The sequence below is a fragment of the Microcebus murinus genome, chromosome 25 (genome assembly GCF_040939455.1).
Source record: "Microcebus murinus isolate Inina chromosome 25, M.murinus_Inina_mat1.0, whole genome shotgun sequence".
In the NCBI taxonomy this organism is placed as follows: Eukaryota; Metazoa; Chordata; class Mammalia; order Primates; family Cheirogaleidae; genus Microcebus; species Microcebus murinus.
In genome coordinates, this window is record NC_134128.1 from 4,990,694 (window position 1) to 5,017,850 (window position 27,157).

General features: G+C 38.4%; 2 protein-coding genes and 1 long non-coding RNA gene across 15 annotated transcripts in view; 2 read left to right on the forward strand and 1 right to left on the reverse strand.

Moving 5' to 3' along the window:
• Positions 1-1,033: 1,033 nt before the first annotated feature.
• LOC109730043 (uncharacterized) lies at positions 1,034-8,849 on the reverse strand. The gene is made up of 2 exons (XR_002222637.2): positions 8,711-8,849; positions 1,034-1,310 (listed from the first exon to the last, which is right to left on the reverse strand). It is a non-coding gene; the product is annotated as an uncharacterized LOC109730043 (long non-coding RNA).
• Positions 8,850-9,002: 153 nt separating this feature from the next.
• Positions 9,003-27,157, forward strand: part of ABI1 (abl interactor 1) — a 107,075-nt gene continuing 88,920 nt past the window's right edge. For 3 of the 13 annotated variants that reach the window (XM_012777327.2, XM_012777332.2, XM_012777330.2), the window contains exon 1: positions 9,009-9,292. In XM_012777327.2, coding sequence (XP_012632781.1) covers positions 9,176-9,292 — 117 coding nt within the window. In that variant the 5' untranslated portion in view covers positions 9,009-9,175. Of the gene's footprint in view, positions 9,293-27,157 lie in introns of all 13 variants that reach the window. The other 10 variants (XM_012777323.2, XM_075997508.1, XM_012777322.2 and 7 more) reach the window with 6 other exon arrangements.
• The window catches only part of LOC105878114 (protein nucleotidyltransferase YdiU-like), a 168,301-nt gene continuing 160,842 nt past the window's right edge, over positions 19,699-27,157 (forward strand). The window contains exon 1 of the mRNA XM_075997502.1: positions 19,699-19,710. The gene's annotated coding sequence lies outside the window, so the exon portion shown is untranslated. The remainder of the gene's footprint in view (positions 19,711-27,157) is intronic.

The following is a 27,157-nucleotide window of genomic DNA, read 5'->3' on the forward strand; positions in this document are numbered from 1 at the left end:
CTTCCCACGCCAACCTCAGTTTGGTTCAAACAATTCTGCCACTGCTGCTTGCACATGCCTCTACTGCCAAAGGCAATGAGTGGAAAAAGATGAAATTCAAGTTGGACTAATCATATTTTCTTTTTGAGGAATATGGGTTTGGAACTGAAGGATTTCAGTCTCAGATTGGGCTTCTTGAATGAAGTAGAGGAAAAACCTGGGAGCTAATTTGCCGTGCCCTCCACCATTTAGAATGGGCAGCAAAGAAAGTCTTTTGGTAAACAAACAAGACATTAATTGACAATACTCTCTGGATTCCTGCTGGCCTTACAAAGGATTGTTCCAGTATTTTCTTAGAATTGATTGCATTTCTATTTTTGGGTTCTGTGATTTAAAGTCTGAATTTTCATAAAAGAAATCTTTTTCTTTTTTTCTCCCTTGTCCCTCATTATTACTAGCTTGAATTGTTTGCTGTAACTTCCAACTAAAGGAATACTAACTTTACATGGATTGTCATTTGTCTTTGGAACTTTTTTTGGGGATGGGGTATGGCATCTCACTATGTGGCTCAGGCTGAAGTGCAGTGGCTATTCACAGGCATGGTAAGAGAACACTACAGCCCTGAACTCCTTGGCTCTGGCATTCCTCCTGCCTCAGCCTCCAGAGTAGCTGGGAGTATGTAATATTTTTTTTGTTGGTTCGAGACAGACTCTCACTCTGTCACCCCACCTAGTGCCGTGGCATCATCATAGCTCATTGAACATCAAACTTCTGGCTTCAAGCGATCCTCCTGCCTCAGCCTCCCGAGTAGCTGGGACTACAGGCACACGCAAGTAGGCCCAGCTAGTTTTTCTATTTTTTGTAGAGACAGGGTCTTGCTTTTGCTCAGGCTGGTCTCCAATTCTTGAGCTTAAGCAATCTTCCCATCTCAGCCTCCCAGAATGCTAGGATTACAGGTGTGAACTACTACGCCCTGCCTACATAGAACTTTTAAATGTGTTCTGTTTAGTTGTATTTGTCAGAGTTCAGTCAGGAAAAGGGAAATTACTCTAGATAATTCAAATAGTAAGGCATTTATAACATTTTTGGAAGGACTGGAGGGACAAAATTCAGAAAAGACATCACCGGCTCCCAGTTCATCACTATGTTCAGAGAGTGAGGTACTTGTTACTGCTGGCCAGGTTAACTGCTCCAAAATTTGCTCTCTTTGTTACAAATGCTTACAATATCTTCCTGAAGTTGAAAAAGGGAGGTGGAGGAGGAAATGTTGATTCAGCAGCTTCAAAATTAACAAGAGAATAACTGAAATCATACTGCAAATATTGCAGCTTCTGGAAAAGAAGAAAAACCAATATGAAATTTCACTGAAAGGCTTATTTTTCTCCTAGGACCCCACCTTGCATTTTTAGATATTGCTAATTTTTAATTATTTCATGATAACAGCTTGCTCCACAACAAAATAACCCTGGCATTCTGCAGTGGTTTGGCTTAAGCTAACTAAAAAAGATCTTTTCCCCTATGCTAAATTAATAATCAGATCTGCTTGAAAACTGGTCTGTGGGTCTTTTCTGTTACAAAAATCATGACTGTGCATAAAAGGATTTCTACCATCAATTATAATAAATTTGAAGGAAAAGTCATAATTTATCTGTCTCCTGAAATCCTCTTGCCTTGTGTGGGCTTTGCTAAACAAATCATAGTGCTCCATTAATCTTCCTTCTCTTTCTGGGGGATTCCTGGATGGTAACATTAACTCAAAAAGAAGCTAAGAGGAAATAATTGAGGGTTGTAGAATCCTAGAATGTCAGTCCTTTCTGTGGACTGAATTGTGTCTTCTAAAATTCATGTGTTAAAACCCTAACCCCTAGTACCCTTAAAGAAGTAAGTTAAAATGAGGCCATTAGACTGGGGCTCTAATCTAAGATGACTGGTGTCCTCATAAGAAGAAGAAGAGATGTCAGGGATATGGGTGCACAGAGGACATGCCCTGTGAAGACACAGGAAGAAGATGGCCATTGACAAAGCAAGGAGAGGCCTCAGGAGAAATGAAACCTGCCAACACCTTGATCTTGGACTGTCAGCTTCCACAATTGTGAGAAATATATTTGTTGTTTAAGCACCCAGTCTGAGGGTTTTTTTTTTTTTTTTTTTTTTTTTGAGGTGTTTTATTATAGGCAGCCCTGGCAGACTAATACAGATTTCGGTACTGTGAAGCGAGGAGCTGCTGTAACAAATACTACAAATGTGGAAGTGGTACTGGAACTGACTTATGGGTAGAAGGTGAAGGAGTTTTGAGGTACTTGCTAGAAAAAGCCTAGATGGCTTTGAAGAGAGTGCTGGTAGGAATATGAACTTCCAGCCTCCAGAATTGTGAAAAATAAACTTCTGTTATTTAGCTGGGTGTAGTAACACACACTAGTAGTTCCAGCTACTCAGGAGGCTGAGGCAGGAGGATCCTTTGAGCCCTGGAGTTCAAGTCCAGCCTGGGCAACATAGGGAGATCCCATCTTTCTAAAAAAAAAAGAAAGAAAAGAAAAGAAAAAAATTCTGTTATTTAGGCCACCCAGTCTGTGGTATTTTTTTATAGCAGTTCTAGCAGAGTAATATTAATACATTTCTCCCTCCCCTTCTTTGTGAAGAGGAGAAGGTGACCATGTCACATAGTGGTGGTGGTAGTGGTGGTATGGAGTGCAGGGAGGTGTGAGACCCCCGGTTACTTTCCACTATATCACGTTGCTACTCTACATTCTGGTTTGTTGACCACCTACTTTCTATTTAGTGTCCGGGGATGCCATGTTGGGAACTAATGTTGTGAAAGTCTGAGCTTTTCTAAGTATGCAGTCTCACTCTTTGCGTGGCAGACAACAAGATCAGCAATTATGTACCAAAATAGTCCAAATTATGATTTTGCCTGGCACATCTCTTAATCCCTTGAAAGTAAGGACTTTATGATTGTCAGCAATCTGCTATTTCAGATGAAATACAAGAAATTTCAATTTCTCTTCATGCATATGTGCAGCATTTGCAGTTACAAATTGTTTTTCCTGACAAAATTGATTAGCCTAACTAGACATCCATGAAATGAAATGTATAAGGGCTGTTTTATAATTTGAACCCTAGGAATACATCACTAAGTGTAATATAAATACTGTTATTCTTTATTCTGTTGGGATTTCTTTGAAAGGCATTTCCTTCTTCTTTTTTTTTTTTTTTTAATGTAATCAAGATGTTTGTAGGCATTTCCTTCTAATTTATTTGAACAAAATCCACAGAAAAATACTAAATAAGGAGTATAAAAATGCACATTATGGGAGAGATGTTGGACTTTAAAACATTAGCATAACACTGTTAATTTATTTTCACAACGTTTACCTGTATTTCTTAATTTTAACTCTTGACCATTTAGTCACCTTTATTACTTGGAAACACAAGTTGTGCCCTATCCTTTAGGATGATGTGACTTTTCTTCATATGTCGAATGACAACAAAGACATGTAATTTTTTTTTTTTTTTTTGAGACACAGTCTCACTTTGTTGCCCAGGCTAGAGTGAGTGCCGTGGCATAAGCCTAGCTCACAGCAACCTCAAACTCCTGGGCTCAAGCAATCCTCCTGCCTCAGCCTCCCTAGTAGCTGGGACTACAGGCATGTGCCACCATGCCTGGCTAATTTTTTCTATATATATTAGTTGACCAATTAATTTCTTTCTATTTATAGTAGAGACAGGGTTTGGCTCTTGTTCAGGCTGGTTTTGAACTCCTGATCTTAAGCAATCCTCCCGTTTCGGCCTCCCAGAGTGCTAGGATTACAGGCATGAGCCACCGGGCCAAGCCAGGTTTTGTCTATTTTCAATAATGCTGCTCTGAACATTTGTTTATAAGTCTCTATGTAGATATATGTTTTCGTTTTTCTTGGGTAAATACCTAGGAGTGAAATCCCAAGATCATAAGTGTGTGTTTATCTTTATAAGAAACTATATAACCAAAGTGGGCCAGATGCAGTGGCTCACGCCTTTAATCCTAGCACTCTGGGAGGCAGAGGTGGGCGGATTACTCAAGGTCAAGAGTTCGAAACCAGCCTGAGCAAGAGCGAGACCCCGTCTCTACTATAAATAGAAAGAAATTAATTGGCCAACTAATATATATAGAAAAATTTAGCCAGGCATGGTGGCACATGCCTGTAGTCCTAGCTACTCAGGAGGCTGAGGCAGGAGGATTGCTTGAGCCCAGGAGTTTGAGGTTGCTGTGAGCTAGGCTTATGCCATGGCACTCACTCTAGCCTGGGCAACAAAGCAAGACTCAGTCTCAAAAAAAAAAAAAAAAAGAAAAAAGAAAAAGAAACTATATAACTAAAGTGGCCTTAACATTTTGAGCTCTTGTGTGAGAGTTGCAGTTGCTCCCCATCCTTCACAATACTGGTATTATTAATCTTTTAAATTTTAGTCATTCTACAGGGTGTGTTGTGATATCTTTTGTGGTTTTAATTTGTATTTAATTAATGACTAATGGTGTTAAGCATCTTTTTTTGTGTTTATTTATCAATGTCTGTCTTCTTTGGTGAAGTATCTGTTCAATTGTTTTTGCTTGTTTTAAAAAACTGGTTTGGCATTTTATTATTGAATTTCTTTATAAAATTCCTTTACCAAGATATTTGTTTTGCAAATATTTTCTCCCAGGTTGTGTTTTGCCACCACTACTACTACTTCTCCTCTTCCTCCTCTGTCTCTCTCTCTCTGTTTTTTTTTTTTTGTCACTAAGATTAGGATGTGTCTTAGTGCAGGCAATGGAGCTTGTCCATTGTGCTCTTGATGTGTAAAGCCAATTCTTGAGCAGTGACACTAAAAAGTTGATAGCCTAGTGGATGTTGTACACCAGCTCACCATCTGTCATTTTTACATGGCCAACAGCTACTGACAGACACAGCACATTCATCTGGAACTTTTTGTTTATTTGTTTGTTTTGAGACAGAGTCTCGCTTTGTTGCCTAGGCTAGAGTGAGTGCCATGGCATCAGCCTAGCTCACAGTAACCTCAATCTCCTGGGCTCACGTGATCCTCCTGCCTCAGCCTCCCAAATAGCTGGGACCACAGGCATGCTCCACCATGCCCGGCCAATTTTTTCTATATATATTAGTTGCCCAATTAATTTCTTTCTATTTATAGTAGAGACGGGGTCTTGCTGTTGCTCAGGCTGGTTTTGAACTCCTGACCTTGAGCAATCCACCTGCCTTGGCCTTCCAGAGTGCTAGGATTACAGGCATGAGCCACTGTGCCAGGCCCATCTGGAACTTGATCGTGGACTTTACGTCTGCTTGATCAGAGACTCTGAGGCCAAAAAATCATACTTCTCATTCAGCTTCTTACTAGCTTTTTATTTTTGTTGAGTTTCTTCAGCGCCTAGATATCCAAGTGGGGGATATCCATAGCCTGGGCCTTGTCGCAGGCTGCTGGTACCCCAGGACACATACGGAGGAGTTGGGGCAGAGAGTGGACTTAAGCCAGATAGTACCCAAGAACTGACTGTCCTCCTTAGGGGCATGGTTCTTCAGTGAGATCTGCAGCTCTACCATTTGCAAAAACTCTGGCACTTGTGCAAGTGTTGCTGGAGACTGCTGCTCATGGTGCCCTTCCATTTTCTTACCAGTGTTTTTTTAAAACAAATGTTTTAAATTTTACCGAGACCAATTTATCATTTTTTATTTCTCATTTCATGTTTTTATGTCCTATTTAATCTTTGCTTAACCAAACTGCAGTAATATTTTCTCCCGTTTTATTCCAGAAATTTTATGGTTTTCTCTCTTTCATTTAGGTTTATGACCCATTTCAATGTGGGATGGCAAGGGATTTTGACTCTCAAATTAAAATTTCTTTTAGAAGATAATTGAAAACCCACTTGTTGCCATTGGGTATAGAAGTTAAAGGAAAAAAAGAGAAACAAACAAAAGAAACCCACATCACTGCACAAATTTGTGTAGAAACATAATTTGTGTCTATCTCCTTCCATTCAACCAGTTAAACTGAAAAAAAGTGCAGAAATCTGTAAAACAAGTATCTTGATAAAGGAATTGTATGAAGAACTCTTAAATAATAAGATGCCAAATAGTTTTTTAAAACAAGCAAAAAGATTTGAACAGATAGTCACCAAAGAAGATAGGAAGTACAGATAGAATTGCTATGTGTTACTCAACCTAGTTACTACTGGAAGCCTGAAAATGTCTTCTTTTTTCTTATTGTAACTTGTGCTATTCCCTCTTTTTCATTTCTAATAATGATCATTTGTACCATTGTTAATTTTACCATTCAAACATTTATAGCTTAACTTTTCTGCTTGCTTCTTTGGTCTCTGATAGGGATGTGTTAAAATCTTCCATTTATACCTGTTGCTATGTTAATTTTTCTTTGTAAAGTTTTTGCTTTATTAATTGAGAGGCTGTGATATTTACTGCTAAGAAGTTATGATAACCATATTTTATTGATGAATTATTATTTTTATTATTGAATATCCCTCTATTCTTTATTTTATTTTTTTTGGCCTTGATTCTAATTAACTTGGTATTATTATTGCTATAACAGTTTTCTTCAGGATTATAATTTCCTGGTAAATATTTTTCCATCCTTTATTTCAAGGATGGTTTTGTCTTATAGGTGTCTCTTATAAGCTGGATTATATTTTTTAACATATCATATAAAAAAACCTCAGATATTTTATTTTTTTAACTTGAAAAAATTATTTTGTTAAGCCATAGGTAATCAAATTCACCAATTTGATTCACTGTTTTCATTATTTCTTATATTTCATACTTTCATTCTGATTTTTTTTTTTAACCAAGATAATCATGGTTCAGACATATAGGGTGGTAAACTATCCTGTATGTCTGAAACATGATCATCCTTCAAACAACATTTAGTTGCATTTAAATTCTAGGTTGAGAGTTATTTTTAGAGGTATGAGGATATGACTCTCTTATTTTTTGTACATCATGAAATCAATTTAATGGTCCTTACTAGCATTAAATAAAAATGAAATAGAATAGGAAATGTCAGAGTGTATCATGTTTAGTTTTGTGAAACTTTTATATCTCTATATATCATATATATGTCCTGAGTCATTGTATAATCTTATTTCTTATTTTGAATTGTGTCAAAAAATATTGAAAGCTATTGTTCAGAGTATGGTGCCGTGTTTTATGGTTTTAGCCCCACACAGCCCATTTGATTTTAAATAAAGAAGTATTATTTGATTACATACTATAATTATCAGGGAAACTAGATTGTTTGTTTTTTGTTTTTTTTTAAAATAGAGACAGAGTTTCCTTACATTGCTCAGGCTGGCCTGGAACTCCTGGCCTCAAGCAATCCTACCTTAGCCTCTTGAATAGCTGGGATTACAGCCCCCAGACTGGAAACTAGGTTTCTTTTAAGATAAAAATACAAAGGGTAGCATACTTAATTCAATCACCTTAAAGGTATGAAGGATAACTTCTTGAAGTGGACTTTATATGAACCACAAATATTTGTATACAGTTACACTATTCTCTGGATAATGGCAAGGTCACTGACCTAGGAACTTGACCACTATTTTCAGTGCCTTTAACTAAATCCCTTAACCTGTCCAACCTTAAATTTCCTTCTTTGGTAAAGAAAGAAAATAATGTTTACATTATTTATCTCTCAGAGTTATGAGCATTAAAGAAATTAACAATACTTTGCAAATAGTAAGGCAGTATGACCTTCCTAATCATTCTCCCAATGTTGTTGAAATGTGTAAATATATGGATATATGTAAGCTTAGTGATTTCCATAGTTAAACCCGGCTCATGTAGATAGCAAGATCAAGAATATATCTTACTGACTTGTATTAAAACATGTTTGGATTAATGATAAATATTAAAGGATGACTATTATACCTATTCCAAATATTATGGAAAGTAATCCATTTATTGATTTATAGACACTATAGTCCTTGATGGAGAATCTGGTGGCAAGGGGAAGTTCCCTCTTATTTAAGAGACTTAAGTTTTTCCTTTTAGAGATTGAACATTTTACGGCCCCCAGTAAAGGCAATAAATACCTGTTTGTGGCAATTTTTTAATTTGGTTGAGTAATGTTGTTATTCCTATAGTTATTATGATTCCAAATGATTTCATGGAGAGAAATAAAAATATGGATTTTAAAGTGATCTTTAGTTTCCTTTTCAGACTTTGGACACCACTTTTCATAGCACATTATGTGAAAGTATTTAATGTTCCTGTTGAAGTGAAAAGCTTGAAATACAGGGCCTTTTGAGACTCTTCCAAAGCAGTTGATGATAAATAAGAAAACAAAAATGATCGTGCACAAACAAGAGAAATAATGTGTACATGACTTAAAAAGTGTAAGAAGATATAGAAAATTGAGATTAAGACAGGAAAGAACTAAAAATTTTGAGTGTTTATGTTTAAACTGCGAGTCTTTAAGGGTACAGAGTATTCTTACACAACTTGTACCCTCAGTGTGTAGTACAAGGGTTGGTACACAGCTGGCAATCAACAAATGTTCGCTAAATTCTAAATGAATTAAAATTCATTCATGGGGGCGGAAGTTTACAAAGTAAAGCCTAAATCGCGTTATCGCTAAGAAGACAGAGGAAATAAAGATTTGGAGTGTTCTGTTTTCTACCCCTTTTTAGTCCGTATCTGAATGGATGTCGCAGATTCACTGATACTTCCTAATTAACCAAGTTCTGCCAACTTACACAGCTTTCTCGGCAAACGATTTCATTCCCTGCTGTCACCCGGTGGCGCCATCTTTCGGAACTGTGAGGAAACCGCGGTTTTAACACCGCCGCCTTCCGTGGGCGTTCTTCACCGCGCCCCTCCCCGTCGCTTTCGGAGGCTCTCTAGACGCATGCGCCCTAGACGGGACGCTAGCCTAGGAGAGACTACAATTCCCAGAAGACCGTGCCAAAGGAAAAAAAAAAATCCCGTGGTTGAGGAGAGCCATGAAGACTCGCGAGAGAACGAGGTTCAGGCGGCTGCGCGCATTGGGTGGAGGGAGGCTGGAGAGAGTGAGGAGGAAGAGGAGGAGGTGCACTCCCACAATACCAGGCGGGAGGGCGGGTAGGCGGTTTGTATCCGGGCTGTGAGGTGCTCCGAGCCGCGGCGGACCTTGCTGCCTCTGTCTCTTTAACGCGAGAGGAAGCGATGCAGAGGGGTGGAAAATGGCAGAGCTGCAGATGTTGCTAGAGGAGGAGATCCCGTCTGGCAAGAGGGCGCTGATAGAGAGTTACCAGAACCTGACCCGGGTGGCGGACTACTGTGAAAACAACTACATTCAGGTGAGGAGCGCGGGCGCGGGCGCGGGCGCGGGCGGCGGCGGGCGCCGGCTGGGTGAGGAGCCGCGGCGGCCGCGCGAGTGACCGGCCGCGGGGCGGGGTGGGGAACTGCCCTGCCTCAGCCGCTGCCCGGCGCGGCCGCGGCGGGAGCGAGGCCGGCTGAGGGAGCCGGGCTGCGGCACAGGAAGTGGCTGTGGCGGCCGGAGCCCGAGGAGGCGAGAGGGAAAATGGGCGAGGGAGCCGGAGCCCGCCGCCTGCGCCCCCCTGCCGTCCGCCTCCCGCGGGCTCGGCCCGGAGTCGCGCCCGGCAGCTCCCGCTCGCCGGCTTCGGTCCCGGAGCCCCGGCTGCGCCGCGCCGCCTCTGCGCCCGAGAGTGAGCGGAGAGGGAAGGGCAGGGACGAGGCGCAGGGAGAAGCCGCAGAAGGGAGAGGAAAGCGGGGTGTGTGTCGGCAGAGGGTGGGGTGGGCGCGATTATGTCAGTTCAGCCCAGAGGGTGTGTCTTTTATTTATTTATTTTTTAAAAAAAATTTGTCATGAGTCACATTAAGAGACCTCCCGGAGGAGAGGAGGAAGCGGGTGTGGGGAGTGAGTGAGGGCGTTTGAGAGAAGTTAATCTTAAAATTCCTTTAATTGAAGGTTTGTAAATTTGGCTGCCTGTCCGTTTTCAAGTCGGGTTTCTCCCCCCTTCATCATTTTCACTTCCTCCCCCACCATAATGTATTTTAGGGTTAGGGTTAATGATAAAACACGACTTATTAAATACTTGGAGAATTGTCTTAAACACTCTCTCTTCCTCCAAAAGTTCTTGAACTGTAGCCTTCCTAAGTAACTTAGAATGGTGTCATCGCCGTTGGTTGCTTATTTTCTGAGGTTTCTCTCTTTTCAACCTAAGTAAACGTATAGAATATGAATCCAAATAAATTAATGAAGATATGTATGTAGCTTTTGAACTACAACGTAAAATGTTTGTTGTTGTAAATTAGAAAATTATTAGGACCTTATCTATGACAGATGCTTTTTTTGTTTATTTTTATTTTAATGATTGGAAGTGAAGTGTGTGTGGTAGTTTTCTCTAGATCTTTACCTGTGTAAACCAACAGTTCGCAGTAGAAGCAAATAAAATAGCAGAGCCCTTTGTATCAATATAATGACACCAAAAATGCGCTTGTTGTTGGTAAGGCAAGACCAAAACGTGGTTTGAAAGGTTAGAGTTATTGGAATTCAGAACAAAATTATTTATAGAAATGCCTCCTACGCGATTATCATTTTTAAGAACCAGTAGTGTCTGTATTGGTAAATGCTTTTCGTCTTTATTTTTAGAGGGATATACTGTTTTAAGAATATTTTGAATATTTTTCAATTTCCATATTAGTAACATTGTATCTTTCTTCAGTAGCACTAGGAATTTATCTTCATAATTTTTTTCAAGCTTTTTCTTTAGGAGTTCTGATAAGTAAACTTGTTGAATGTCTGCCATGTCTACTGTATTACTTTTTGCAAACTTTATAGTTAGCCTTTTAAAAAGCATTTTAAAATCTAGTTGAAATGTAGATATAGTTTGCAAACAGAAAACTGATCTTGTAATTTATCAATATTAAAAATATGCAACTTTTATTCAACTTAACATGAAAAGCCTTGAAGTTGAGAAGAACCTTAATTTGCTGAAAGTTTTACCAAGATTTTGAAAGTCGAAGGGAGAGCACAGGAAGTTAAATTGCCCCCATTCCAGAACAGTCATTTCTTCTCTTGAGAAGTCAGCAGATAAGTACTTCATAAAGGGGTGGCTCCTTTTTGTTTTGCATGTTGAGAAATCTGACAAGTATATGGTGTGGTAACTATGTGTTGGCAACAGTTAGTAACTATAAACATGTTTTAACCTGTGTGTTTACTATTTCTTTTTCAGGTAGTTATATGCTGTAATGCTTTTTTCCCCCCCTCCCAGACCCCATCCTTTCCCCCTCCTGTCACCATCATATAACTTTGAAGCACTTTAAAACTTCATTGCTAATATAAGTATTAAGATAAGTCTTATTTCTCATGTGGTCTCTCATTTTAAAAAATATTAATACTATAGTGCCAAGAGCCATTGTTACTGGTCCCAAGTTTTTTTTTCTTTTTCTTTTTCTTGAGACAGGGTCTTGCTCTCTTGTCCAGTGATCATAGCTTACTGCAGCCTCAAACTCCTGGGTTCAAGTGATCATCCTGCTTCAGCCTCTGAAGTAGTTGGGACTACAGGTGTTCACCACTATACCTGGATAGTTTTGTATTGTTTTTTTGAGACAGTCCCACTCTGTTGCCCCGGCTAGCGTGCTGTGGCATCAGCCTAGCTCACATCAACCTCAAACTCCTTGGCTAAAGTGATCCTCCTGCTTCATCCTCCCAGGTAGCTGGGACTATAGGTATGCGCCACCATGCCTGGCTAATTATATATATGTGTGTGTGTGTGTGTGTATGTGTGTGTGTGTGTGTGTATGTGTATATATATACTTTTTTTTATAGTTTTCCAGCTAATTTCTATTTTTTTTAGTAGAGATGGGGTCTCACTCTTGCTCAGGCTGGTCTCGAACTGCTGAGCTCAAAGAATCCTCCTGCCTTGTCCTCCCAGAGTGCTAGGATTACAGGCGTGAGCCATTGCGCCTGGCCTAAGTCTTTAAATTTTTTGTAGAGATGGTGTCTTGCTGGCCTCTATCCATCCTCCCACTTTGACCTTCCAAAGTGCCATCATTACAGGCATGAGGCACGGTGTCCAGCCCCAAGTTTTTTTTGGTGGTCCTAAAGCTGACACCAGTGAGGTATTTTGATCTTACTGAAAAAAAAAAAAAAAAAAAAAAAGATTCACACATAGCGATGATTATCTCAGTATGCTAGTAACCTTTAAACTTTGGGCTGCATTATCCAGGCCACTAGTTGCCTTCCCAGGGGGCTCAGACAGAGTCAGGTTCAGACAAGCTCAGAAAATGATGTGGAGGTTGATGTGGTAGTAGGTGGTGCTGCTAACTTTGTTGTTATGAATGGGTAATGAATAGTACTAGAAATAGCCACTTGAGTGTCTACTGAGATCTTTCCATATCCTTTTTGTGAACTTTATTGGGTTATAACTAATACCCTTCATAAATAACACCTCTCAGGAGGGAAAGTATGCAGTCACTTGTGTTTTGAGAATTTCTTTATACCGAAGGTGAGTTAAGTTATTGCTTAGGTGATTTTTATCCTGAGAATTCAATTTTTATTTTGTTGTTTTCTTACAGTTTGAAAGTGCAGTCCAGTTTAGCTAAGGCGTTTAATTGAGTTCTTTTGGCTGTACTGCATTTGAGTCCTTGGAGCAGTTTATTATTAGCTCTTTGGGTCCTGTTGACTTTATTAAATTATGTTATTCACAACAAAACTTCTCACAAGATTCCACTATCTTAAGAAGGACAGGTTTTAGAAGTTGTTGTGAGGTAAATAATATTAAAAATAGAAAGTGTTTTTATATAGACATCTATATGGACATTTGGGAAAAAAATCTTTTTGCTTTTTTCATCTTTTGTTTGATATGACCAGATTGAATTTTTTGGTGGATTATGGCAAGGACAGTCACTCCTTAACTTGAACGAATGCACTTATTCATCTAGTCAGTTCTCTGTGCTCTACCTTAGAGTCCATACTGGCTTTGTTACGGGAGCTGTTTGGGGGACTAAGAAGGAAAGCTAAGTGAAAAGGAGTAGAAACTGCTAAAGAAAGGTTTCTCAGGATGCAGATTGCTAGGACAGCAAAGTCTTCCATACAGCTTAACTTTTAAATTGAATTTTTCTTTTTCTTCCTCGAATTCTACCAACAAGAACTTTACTGGTGTTAACAAGCATGTTCTACCCTCTGGGAATATAAAGAGGACATCGTCACAGTATGTTACTGTGAGCTACGTAGTTTAGCTTGCTTTACTCCTCCTGTGACATTTGCTCAGTTCTACACATTTGATCTTGAAAGGCAGGTAATTTTTGAGCAGGAATATGTTGGAGTAGGTAAAAGCTAACATTTCTGGTACTGTACAATTTATGCCAGTTTATAAACTATGTTACAATTATAATTCTATGATTTTTTGATTTTCCCTTTTTTTTTTTTTTTTTTTTTTTTTGAGTAACAGATGAACAGTCTGAGGTTCAGAGATGTTAAATGTCTACTCTAAAGTTAATAGCTTGTATGAGACAGTGCCTGGAATCAAACTCAGGTTTTCTGATTCCAAATCCTAATTTCCTTTAAATAAATCCTGAACAGGGTGCTTAACGGCAGCATAGGGGATAAAAACAATGTGTGAAGAGGGTAAGAGAGAAGGGTAGAGGGTAATATTGATATAATTGCCTCTATTTATTGAATACTTTCGCTGTCACAATCTGTGCTGGTTGTTTTATATTATCTTTGACCCTTACAAACTCTACATGATAGGCAGTGCTGTCTTGTATATATGAGGAAATTAGGACTCAGAAAAGTTAAATAAATTTTGTTTTGTCTTATAGCTAGTCATTGGCAGTGAGGATTTCTGTCTTACTCTGACAGACTCCACAGGCTGTGCTCTTTCCATATTATGTTGTTTCCATATGAATGAATCTGGAACTCAAGACTAGTTTAGGAGTGTCATGGAATAAATAGAATAGGCTTTTGGCTGGGCGCGGTGGCTGACAGGCCCAGGCGGGAGGATTGCTCAAGGTCAGTAGTTCGAAACCAGCCTGAGCTGAGCAAGAGCGAGACCCCGTCTCTACTAAAAATAGAAAGAAATTAATTGGCCAACAAAATATATAGAGAAAAAACTAGCCGGGCATGGTGGCGTATGCCTGTAGTCCCAGCTACTCAGGAGGCTGAGGCAGGAGGATCGCTTGAGTCCAGGAGTTTGAGGTTGCTGTGAGCTAGGCTGATGCTACGGCACTCTAGCTAGGGCAACAGAGTGAGACTCTGTCTCAAAAAAAAAAAAAAAAAAAGAATAGGCTTTTGTTGGGCAAGTCTGGGAACCTAATAACTCTTTTACCATTGTTTCTTTTGAAAAGCATTCTTAGTTTCAAGTTGTGAATATAAGCAGAGGTGTGTTTATAATTTAGGGACTTTACTGTATCACCCCAGATCGTAGTAGTAGTTTTGGCACTCTATCCAAAATGCTTGGGACCAGAAGTGTTTCGGATTTCAGATTTGTTTTGGATTCTGGATTATTTGCATTATATACTTACCAGTTGAGCATCCCTAGTCTGAAAATCTGAAATTGGAAATGTTCCAGTGAACATTTCCTTTGAGTGTCGTCTTGGCACTCAGAAAGTTGTGAATTCTGGAGCATTCTGAATTTTGGATTAGGCATCCTGAGTGTGTATAGGAATCATTGGCTAGTTTTTCACTGAGCTCCCTGGATCCTTTTCTGTGCATCCTTGCTTGTTTTTGTTTTTGTTTTTAATTCTGATTTCATTGTTGCAATTGTGATAAGTAGTTTTGTAGAAGAATTAGTAGAGGTAACAGAAAATGTCTTGAAATATTTTGGGTAGATCTGATTTCAGTCCAAATCAACTTTGAGGAAAGAGTCAAAATGATTGAGGAGATTAAGATAGACTAGAATGGTTAGAATTCTTAGAATTGCACTTTGAAGTTTGAGAAAAACAGTGGCTAGCAAAGTTAGAGATAGAGGTTGGAATTGTAAATGAATTAAACAAGTTTAGATAATTTTATGGAAGATCCTCAGTTAATTGTTAAATTGACCCAGACCATGTTGCAACATGTTTATTAATGACGTCGTCATGAATGATACTGGGCTGGGTAGAGCAGGATCTGACCTATTATATCAGTTCTTCTGAAAGTCCATATTACAGAATGTCATATCAGTTTTTGCTAGTAATTTCAAAGAAAATGCTGAATATTTTTAGGACTATCTATTATTTGAAAGTTTGTATTAAAACTGTCCTCTCCTTTTTTTTCTTTTGTAACTTTAAAAATAATAAGAGCTTTTTTTTTTTTTTAACTTTTTAACTTGTATTTCTAAAAAATCTTTTACCATATGCCTTTCAACCCAATAAGAGGTTTACATATGGTATTTCCATCTAGTCATGGTCTGTTTGGATCCTCAGTTTTAGCATGCTTCTTTTGGAGAGTTTTTTTTAGAAAATTGTTGTAATAATCCCTTAGGACACTTTCTAATTCCTCTTTTAGGCTGCTGCTTTCTCCAGTTGATTTTGATAGCTGAGGAATGCTAATAGTCCTGTGGAAAAGAGATATTTGGGCAATTGGGGATCTGCTATGTGGCTATTTAAGTTTTGATTGGGGGGTTATATTTTTTTCTAATGTCTTATGTTGTATTATTTATTGAAATTATGGCTTGATTTTAGAAGAAATAATAGTCAAACTCCAGAACTATAAACTTTTTAGATCTTAATATTTAACAAGACACTATGCTACAGAATAAGAGATTTTTAAAAATAGCGCATCATTGGGAAGATAAGACACTAGGAAAATAGCAGTTATTGGATATTGTTTTTAAAGGAAATAGCTGACTTGATCTCTCAACAGTAAACATCCATTCCTTAGAGACTTGGTTTTTTTGTTTTTTTTTTTAGTGCTTGATGTTGACTACTCTTGTGTCAATTCAAGTTAAGTACTCTTAACCTTGGATCTACTGATTTTCTCCATTTGCAAAATAAAACTTTCTCAGAAATAGTTGGTAGTAAACCAGTGTTTGTGAAGAAAATCTGAAAGCCATACAACAAAACATCCCAAGGAAGATTGTGTGTATAGGTTGAACCTCCTAAATCACAAATCTGAAATTTTTTGAGTGCCAACATAATGCCACAAGTGAAAAATTCCACACTTGATCTCACGTGATGGATTTCAGTCAAAACTTTGTTTCAGGCCGGGCACGGTGGCTCACGCCTGTAATCCTAGCACTCTGAGAGGCCGAGGCAGGCAGATTGGTCCAGGTCAGGAGTTCGAAACCAGCCTGAGCAAGAGCGAGACCCCGTCTCTACTATAAATAGAAAGAAATTAATTGGCCAAATAATATATATAGAAAAAATTAGCTGGGCATGGTAGCACATGCTTGTAGTCCTAGCTACTCAGGAGGCTGAGGCAGTAGGATTGCTTGAGCCCAGGAGTTTGAGGTTGCTGTGAGCTAGTCTGATGCTATGGCACTCACTCTAGCCTGGGCAACAAATCGAGACTCAGTCTCAAAAAAAAAAAAAAAATAAATAAAAATAACTTTGTTTCATACACAAAATTATTAAAAATATTCCAAAAAACTTCCTTTAGGCTATGTTTATAAGGTATATATGAAACATAAATGCATTCTGTGTTTAGACATGGGTCCCATCCCCAAGATATCTCATTATGTATGTGTAAGTAATCCAAACTCTGAAAAAATCTGCATCTGAAACGCTTCTGGTCCCAAAGATTTTGGATAAGAAATACTCAACCTGTATTTTTAATCGCATGGATTCTAATTTTGGTGTGCATCTGTACTTAACAAGTTCCTTACATGTAGATGTTCCCAAATGTTTGTGTAATTGAGTTTTATGTTGACTCAAGTAAAACTTACAGTATAAGGAAACTAAGTCTTATTTTACTAATTATCAGCAGAGTAATTGAAAAAACTCATTTTGGAAAATTTCAAGCATATTCAGAAATAGAAATAATAATATAATGAATGTTCATTATATACTGTATGTTCATTGCCTAGCGTTAGCAATTATCAACTCATGGCTAGTCTTTTATTTGTATTCCTTTCATATCTTCTCACCATTAGTATGTAACACATCTTTTTTTTTTTTTTTTTTTTTTTTTTTTGAGACAGAGTCTCGCTTTGTTGCCCAGGCTAGAGTGACTGCCATGGCATGAGCCTAGCTCACAGCAACCTCAAACTCCTGGGCTCAAGCAATCCTATTGCCTCAGCCTCCCAAATAGCTGGGACTACAGGCGTGCGCCACCATGCCTGGCTAATTTTTTTTGTATATATTAGTTGGCCAATTAATTTCTTTCTATTTTTTTTTTTATAGTAGAGATGGGGTCTCGCTCTTGCTCAGGCTGGTTTTGATCTCCTGACCTTGAGCAATCCACCCACTTCGGCCTCCCAGAGTGCTAGGATTACAGGCATGTAACACATTACAGGATTACAGGCCTGAAATACATCTTTGACAGATCATTTCATTCATAAATATTTCAATATGTATCTACAAGGAAAGATAAAAGATACAAGTTATGTTTCATGATTTTTATATGTGGGGAAAAAGTTAGTGACTGTTAATCCAATTTATTTGTGACAGAAAGGATTAGAGAGCTTTAAAGTAGATAACATTTTTAATTTACAGTTAATTTTGTTAGTGATTCCTTACATAAGTTGATTAAAATATAGCTATATTTGCTTCATAATGGAAATTTAAAAAAAATTGAGATGTGATTGATATAAATCTAATCATTTTAAAGTTTACAATTTAGTGGTATTTAGTACCTTCACAGTGTTGTGCAGCTACCACTTTGGTCTAGTTCCAAACATTTTCATCACCCCCAAAGAAAACCTTGTATCTGTTAAGCAGTTAGTCCCCATTTTCCTGTCTTCTTGCTCCCCAGCACTTGGTGTCCACCAGTTTGCTTTCTGTGTCTTTGGATTTACCTATTCTATACATTTTATGTAAGTGTCTATGTGGTCTTTTGTGGCTGGTTTCTTTCTTTCTTTTTTATTTGTGGCTGGTTTCTTTTCACTTAAATTAAGCATAATGTTTTTGAGTTTCATTCACTTTATAGCATGTATCAGTACTTCATTCCTTTTTATGGATAAAAATATACTCCATCGTATGTATATAACACATCTTTTTTTTTTTTTGAGACAGAGTCTCGCTTTGTTGCCCAGGCTAGAGTGAGTGCCGTGGCGTCAGCCTAGCTCACAGCAACCTCAAACTCCTGGGCTCGAGTGATCCTTCTGCCTCAGCCTCCCGGGTAGCTGGGACTACAGGCATGCGCCACCATGCCCGGCTAATTTTTTATATATATATCAGTTGGCCAATTAATTTCTTTCTATTTATAGTAGAGACGGGGTCTCGCTCTTGCTCAGGCTGGTTTTGAATTCCTGACCTCGAGCAATCCGCCCGCCTCGGCCTCCCAAGAGCTAGGATTACAGGCGTGAGCCACAGCGCCCGGCCACACATCTTTTTTATCCATTCATCTACTGATGGACCATTGGATTGTTTCTACCTTTTGGTTGTTGCGAATAGTATTGCTATGAACATCATTCATGTATAAATATTTGTTTGGGGGCTTGTTTGCACATCTTTTGAGTATATACCTAGGAGTGGTTCATGATTATTTTGTTGTGAAATATATAATTGTCTAAGTTTGCACTTAGATAATTTCGAATTTCTACCTCTGTACTGCATTGTATGAAGGATTCCTAGGCGTGAACATATACTTAGAATTTCACTGTGCATTGGTAGAAATTAAGCCTTGGAATCTAATTTTTCACTTTATATAAAAGTGTGAAAAAAAAAGTGTGATTTTTTTCCCTAGATAACCAAAGTAATATTAAATATGGTAAATGTACGAATTTTAAATTTTTTAGAACTATATGGCTTAGATAGTATAGTACAAGTCCTTTGTAATATCACTCCTATGAACAGCCTTTAGTGAATATATTTATTTTTCATGCTGTATGATAAATACATAAAGAATATACTTATTCTTTTTTTTTTTTTTTGTACACAGACTCTCGCTCTGTTGCTGGGCTAGAGTGCTATGGCATCAACCTAGCTCACAGCAACCTCAAACTCCTGGGCTCAAGCGATCCTTCTGCCTCAGCCTCCTGAGTAGCTGGGACTACAGACTTGTGCCACCATGCCCGGCTAATTTTTTCTATATATTTTTAGTTGTCCAGCTAATGTCTTTCTGTTTATAGTAGAGACGGGGTCTCGCTCTTGCTCAGGCTGGTCTTGAACTCCTGACCTTGAGCCTTCCTCCTGCCTTGGCCTCCCAGAGTGTTAGGATTACAGGTGTGATCCACCACGCCCAGCCAAGTGTGACATTATATTCTTATTCAGAATTTAGATGAAACACTATGCGAGATTTATAGTTGGATGTTCTCAGGGACTTTTAATTGGGGCCAATTTTTATTTATCTACTTGAAACTTAAAGGGAACAAAAATACTATGTCAATGAAGAAGTAATGTTATTGAAAAACTTTAACTTACCTTTAATTTGCTCATTTCTTGAATGCTTTATAGTTAATTCCTGTTAATAATTTCTACATGCTGCAATGAAATCATGTTTGGTAAATTTTATTTTTCCTTCTGTGGAAAGGCAAGTGTGGAACTTTTTCAGAACTCATTCTGCATTATGTAGAAAATGGTGCTTTGTAGTTCAAATATTAGCAACCTAAGACTTGTAATAACAAATGCTTATTCTAAGAAGGCAGTGTAGTGGAAAGAGTACATGGGTGTCATTTTAAAATCATGGTTATCATTCAAAAGTGGCCCTCAACATAGCTTGGCAGTCCCACTGTATTTTCTTCATCAGTTTATTCTTCTACTTACCATAAACTATTTAAAATTTTCTCTTCCCTTTTGAAATCGGACTCTTTTACTTTCTTGTCTTTCATTTCACAGAGAAAATAGACTTCATCATGTGAGACCGATAATTTTTTACCACTACATCTGCAAACCTACTGGGATCCTTGCTCATCATATTATCCTTTTTTTATCCTTCCTCCTAGCTAAATTCAGTCCTTTCTTCTTTGCTCTGGCTTCCATCCCCTTTTGCTTTTTCAGAAACCTTATACTTTTTATGTCTTTATTCCTTCTCTCTTTACTGAATTTGTATAGTCATAACTGAAACATTTCAAGTGTCTCTCATGTTAGAAAACTCCCCTTTAACTTCATATACCCATCTAATAACTGATCTGTCTTCCTTTATGACTTAACTAGTTTTATTAAAACTATTGTCGACTTCTTCCTCCATCTCTCACTTTACATTCACTCTTTAACCTGTTCTATGTAGTTTGTCTTCTTCACTGCTCCATGAAATTATGCTAATAACCTCCATGTTGCAGAATTCATTGAACACTTTTTAGTTCTCATTAATCTTGCTTGTCTTCTCAGCATCATTTCTCACAGTTTATCATTCCCTCTTTTTTTTTTAAGAAGTTAATCCTGTGGCTTCTGTGATACCTTTCTTTCCTGCTTTTCCTATTACTCTCTGCCCCTTATTTTCCTTTGCCATTAAATATTAAAGTGGCTTTGTATAGGCTCCTTTCTACATATGTCACCTCAAGCTGTTTGATTTATTCCCATCTGAATCTCAGATTAGATCTTTCTTCCACTGAGGTTTAGATCCATGTATCTAATAACCTGCCTGACACCTTTGCTTGTTTGGAATGCAGGTACGTCAGACTTAGAATGCTAGAAAATGAACTCATTGCTTCCCACCAAAACTTTACTACCATTCACTCACTAGAAACTTAGGCATCCATTCTGACTCCTCCATTATTCCCTGCACCTGTGCCCTTGCCCACTATCCCAAACACTAATTTATCTGTAACAGGTCCTGTTGACTATTCATGTTAAATGCCTCTTAAATTTGTCTGTCTCCATTGTGCCCCATTGCAAAGCATTATTTGTTGCTTAGCACGTTAACTGCCACGTGAGTTGTATTTAACTATTGCTAGTTTTGAGCCCGGGGCCTCATGAAGTGTATGTAACTCACATGTCTCTTTACCCTGAGAGCCACATGAACTATTTTTCTTTTTTTCTTTTTTTTTTTTTTTAGACAGAGTCTCGCTTTGTTGCCTCGGCTAGAGTGAGTGCCGTGGCGTCAGCCTAGCTCACAGCAACCTCAAACTCCTGGGCTCAAGCCATCCTCCTGCCTCAGCCTCCTGAGTAGCTGGGACTACAGGCATGCACCACCATGCCCGGCTACTTTTTTCTATATGTATTAGTTGGCCAATTAATTTTTTTTCTATTTAGAGTAGAGACGGGGTCTCGCTCTTGCTCAGGCTGGTTTCGAACTCCTGACCTCGAGCAATCTGCCCACCTCGGCCACCCAGAGTGCTAGGATTACAGGCGTGAACCACCGCGCCGGGCCTCACATGTACTATTTTTCAAGTGTGATTTTTCATTTTAAATGACTCGATTTGTTTATCTCCATTGTACTTCCCCTGTTGCTTGGACAACTGCTGTAGCTTCCTAACTGCCCTCTTTTTTATCACCACATATCCCGTTCTGATCTATTATCCACACTATAGCTCCTGTGTAATACTATGGTACTTTATGTCACTCCTCTGCTTAAAAATCCTTCAGTAGCTAGGCATAGTGTCTTGTATCTGTAGTCCCAGCTGTTTTGGAGGCTGAGGTGGCAGGATCGTTTGAGGCCAGAAGTTTGAGACTAGCCTGGACAACATAGCAAGGCCCTTTGCTAAAAAAAAAATTAGCCAGGCATGGTGGTGCATGCCTGTAGTTCCAGCTACTCTGAAGGCTGAGGTGGGAGGATCACTTAAGCCCAGCAGTTTGAGGCTGCAGTGAGCTATGATCGAGTCAGTGTGTTCCAGCCTGGGTGACAGAGTAAGACTCTGTCTCTCTCCTTTTTTTGTTTTGAAACAGAGTCTCAAATAAATTTCTGTCATTTGTAAATTACCCACTCTGTAATATAGTGTTATAGTAGCATAAATGGACTAAGACATACACAGTCTTTCAGTGAGGCCTAAGAGGCCCTATATAGTATAGCTTCCGTCTTTCTAGTCTTGCTGCATTCGTGCCATTGGCTTCATCTTGCTGGTCACATTGGCTTTCTTTTGGTTTTTGAAATCTCATTCTTTTTTGCGTTTGCAAATGTTGTTCTCCTTGATTAGAAAACTCATTCCTCTCGGTCTGAATATTGTGTAATTGCTATGTGCTTGTAATTCACATGAAAGGTTACTCTATTCATTTATACATTCGCTCTTCATTTGATAAAAATCCTTTGATTATCTATTATGTGTCTGGTACTATTTTAGGTCCCAGAGATATAATAGTGAACAAAGCACAGTCCCTACCCAGAGGGAATTTTCATTATAAAGGGGTGGGGACAGACAATAAACACCAAAAAATGAGACTATATTTAGATACAGAGAAGTTGTGTTTAGAAAATTTTTTTTTTTTTTTTTTTTTTGAGACAGAGTGTCGCTTTGTTGCCCAGGCTAGAGTGAGTGCCGTGGCGTCCTAGCTCACAGCAACCTCAAACTCCTGGGCTCGAGTGATCCTTCTGCCTCAGCCTCCCGGGTAGCTGGGACTACAGGCATGCGCCACCATGCCCGGCTAATTTTTTATATATATATCAGTTGGCCAATTAATTTCTTTCTATTTATAGTAGAGACGGGGTCTCGCTCTTGCTCAGGCTGGTTTTGAACTCCTGACCTTGAGCAATCCGCCCGCCTCGGCCTCCCAAGAGCTAGGATTACAGGCGTGAGCCACAGCGCCCGGCCTGTTTAGAAAATTAAATGGAGTGAGATGGGATACAGAGAAGTGGGATTAGGAAGGAGGACTTCTTAAGCTAGGGAGGTTAGGAAATGATACTCTGTGGAGGTGACTTTTGAGCTGATATTAGGAGGTTAGAAAGATATCTTCCATGTAAATGTCTAAGGAGAAGGAAGTACAGAGGCTCTGAGATAGGAAAAATTTTTCTAAAGGTAAAGTGGCTGGAGGGTAGTTAGTGAGAGGGAGAACTGGCAGGAGAAAAGTTGGGGAGATTACTGGGGTCAGATTACCTAAAGCATTGTAGGCCATGGAAATATGTTAGATTTTATTCTAAGTGTACTGGGGTTATCATTGGAGTACTTTATTTACTTTTTAAAGAATCACTCAGGCTACTGAGTGGAAATAGATGAAGTGGAATACATGAAGGGGAGGCAAGAGCAGAATCAACCAGCAGGGAAAGTATGTGCAATAAGTAGAGGGCATTATAGTGAAGAATTAGATCAGTGGGATACTTTTAAGGTAGAGCTGAATGAGACATGTTAGTGGATTGGGCGTTGGGTATGAGATGGAGGAATCTAAGGATGACTCCTACTTTAAATTTTTTTCCTGAGCATGTGGGTAGATGGTGGCAGATGGTCAGGCAGGGGTGGGGTGTGGAGAGGATAGCAAGAGTTCTGTTTTGGACATGTTAAGTATGAGTTACCAATTAGACAACTAGGTGGATAGATAGTCCAGATAGCTATTCTGAAGCTCAGGTAAGAATCAAGAGTTAGAGATCAGCATTTAGGAATCATCACAGAATAGATTAGTACTGTTTAATAGAAATATAATATGAGCCATATATTAATATAAGGAAAAAATTTTCTCTTAGCCACAAGCAGTCCTCCTGCCTTAGCCTCCCTACAGGTGTGTGCATCTGCACCAGGCTGAAATTAATTTAAATAATATATTTTATTTAACATAGTACATCTAAAATACAATTATTTAAATAAGCAATCAGTATAATACACTGTGCATTGGTTAATGCCGAGGATAGATTCTCAGAAATACAGTATTAGGCGATTTTGTTGCATGAACATCATAGATTGTACTTAAATAAACCTAGATGGTATAGCGTATTACTCCTAGGCTACAAACCTGTACAGCATTTTACTGTACTGAATACTGTAGGCAACTGTCATACAATGGTATTTGTGTATCTAAACATACAAAAAGTACAGTAAAAACATGGTATTATATTTTTATGGGATCACCATTGTATATGTGGTTCTTTGTTGACTAAAACATGCAGCACATGACTGTAGTTTATTAATGGGATATTTTACATTCTTTTTTTGTTTTCATTGTACTCCTTGGAATCTGATGTGTATTTTATACTTATAGCACATCTTAATTGAGACATGGGTAGTGAAAAACTGGTAGGATTAATGGATAGGAAGTTCTGTAGGATAGTTGGATAGGATAGTTGGAACCAAGGTGTAGAATAAAGTAATCTGTACAGGTAGAAGATGGGTGTTTAGAATTGTGGGATTTTTGAAATCTAGATTGGAAATGATGTAATGACCTTGGGAGATTTTGACTGTGGTGAAATAAAAATGGAAGATAAAAGTGATTGAGAGCAAGGATTTTGGGTGGGTTATCTGGGTGAATGTTGACATTGCTAAGTGTAATGATAGGAGTAGTAGTGGTTAGTGAGCAAGATGCTACAGTCTTTAAGGAGTGAAGTGATGAGGATTTTGGTAGATGACAGTAAAAAAGAGGTTCTCTGTCCCACCAGGTCAGTTTATACTCTGTTAAATGCTTCCATAGACTCCTATGTATTTCCTCTGTGGTACTCATTATACCTGTTTTTTTTTTTTTTTTTGAGACAGAGTCTCGCTTTGTTGCCCAGGCTAGAGTGAGTGCCATGGCATCAGCCTAGCTCACAGCAACCTCAAACTCCTGGGCTCAAGCGATCCTTCTGCCTCAGCCTCCCAAGTGGCTGGGACTACAGGCATGCGCCACCATGCCCAGCTAATTTTTTCTATATATATTATTTGGCCAATTAATTTCTTTCTATTTATAGTAGAGACGGGGTCTTACTCTTGCTCAGGCTGGTTTCGAACTCCTGACCTCGAGCAATCCGCCCGCCTCGGCCTCCCAGAGAGCTAGGATTACAGGCGTGAGCCACCGCGCCCGGCCTATACCTGTTTTTTTTTTTCTTATTTTTTTAAGTTCTAATTACTAAACATTTATTCTTTATATTATAATAATTTTTATTTTCTTATCATTATACTTGTTTGACGCTCACTTGATTCTGGTCTCTAAGAAAGCAGGACCAAGTTTGTCTTATTTCCACATTACTAGTGCCTGCCCAATGCCTGGCACATAAGTTCTTAAAAGTTTACATGAACTTTACCAGATGTCTGGAGGTTTGGTTCCAGTCCTTATTCTGTTATGAATTAATTGTATCTTAGCCATCCTTTAACTTTGTTTCATCTTCTATAAAAGGATGAGTTGGAACTAGATTTTGTCCAAAGTGACAGTTCCAATGGTTTTTAGTAGAGTTTTTTTCTGTGAGTTACAGGCCTACAATTCTGATGTTTTTCAGTAGAGTTTGTTTTCTGAGTTCTTCAATTTCCTCTAAAGTATCTTCGCTTTATTTGTTATACCTGTTCCTTCTATTTTGTTGTTAGCAAACATGTTCAAATGTTTCCTTTGTTATAGTTAAGATATCAAGACACTGAATAAGTGGGTTGTTCAGGAAATGAGTTAATTCAAATTGCTTATGAGCTGTGATTCCTTTTAAATTCTTAAATGTTTTAAAATCTTTTGTATTAAAATCAATTTTTCTGCTGGGCGCAGTGGCTCACGCCTGTAATCCTAGCACTCTGGGAGGCTGAGGCGGGCGGATTGCTCAAGGTCAGGAGTACAAAACCAGCCTGAGCGAGACCCCGTCTCTACTATAAAAATAGAAAGAAATTAATTGGCCAACTAATATATATATAAAAAATTAGCCGGGCATGGTGGCGCATGCCTGTAATCCCAGCTACTCGGGAGGCTGAGGCAGGAGGATTGCTTGAGCCCAGGAGTTTGAGGTTGCTGTGAGTTAGGCTGATGCCACGGCACTCACTCCAGCCTGGGCAACAAAGCGAGACTCTGTCTCAAAAAAAAAAAATAAATAAATAAAATCAATTTTTCTAAGTCTTACTGAAGAAAGAATATAGGTGAGAATGTGTTAGAGTATCTTCATCTTTATGCCTTGAGCAAGAGCAGCTTTCTATAATATTACAGATCTGCAGGGCTCAAACTTAAGGGTCTCTACCTCTTTAAACTCTTAGAAATTAAAGACCCCAGAGAACTTTTTTTATGTGGGCTATATCTATCAGTATTTACTGTATTAAAAACTAAAACTGAGAAGTTTAAACCACTTATGAATTCATTTAAAATAACATCTAATGGGTTTAGTATTAACATAAATAATATATTTTATGAAAGATAATCATAGTTTTCCAAAACAAAAATTTAGTGAGAAGAGTGGCATTATATTATTGTTAATCTCAGAGACTGGCTAATAGAAAATAGCTAAATTCTCATATCTGCTTCTACATTTAACCTGTTGAGATATTTTATTTTGGTTGAAGTATATGAAGAAAATCTGGCCTCAATAGTTATGTAGTTGGAAAAAAGAGGAGTATTTAGATAGTCTGTGCATGTAATTGTGGGTAATTTTATTGGATACTTCATCACAACTTGGCAGATGGTAGTTTCTTACAGGTTAATTGCAGTGTGAACTCTGAAACCTTATCAGTGAACATTTTATATACTCCATTACATTAAAATTCTTTGCATAGGCCGAGCACAGTGGCTCATGCCTGTAATCCTAACTCTCTGGGAGGCTGAGGCTGGTGGATCGTTTGAATTCAGGACTTTGAAACCAACCTGAGCAAGAGCGAGACCCCGTCTCTACTATAAATAGAAAGAAATTAATTGGTCAACTAATATATATAGAAAAAATTAGCCAGGCATGGTGGCGCATGCCTGTAGTCCCAGCTACTTGGGAGGCTGAGGCAGGAGGATTGCTTGAGCTCAGGAGTTTGAGGTTGCTGTGAACTAGGCTGACGCCATGGCACTCACTCTAGCCTGGGCAACAAAGTGAGACTCTGTCTCAAATAAATAAATAAAATTCTTTACATAGGTCATTTGGAAAATATTTGTTCACTGAGTGTTGACACATTTCATTATACAATATGAAAAAAATCACATTCACTAATATTATTATAGATCTCACTAGAATAATATTTAAATATTGAAAAGCTTTCAAGTTCACATTGATAGATACAAGTTTTCCAAAATTCTACTTTTTGCTTGAATGTTCAGATTTTATTGTTGGCAACAAATATTGCCAGTTATTTTCCTTGAAGTGATAGATAGATAGGCTCACTTCATTCATTTTCAGG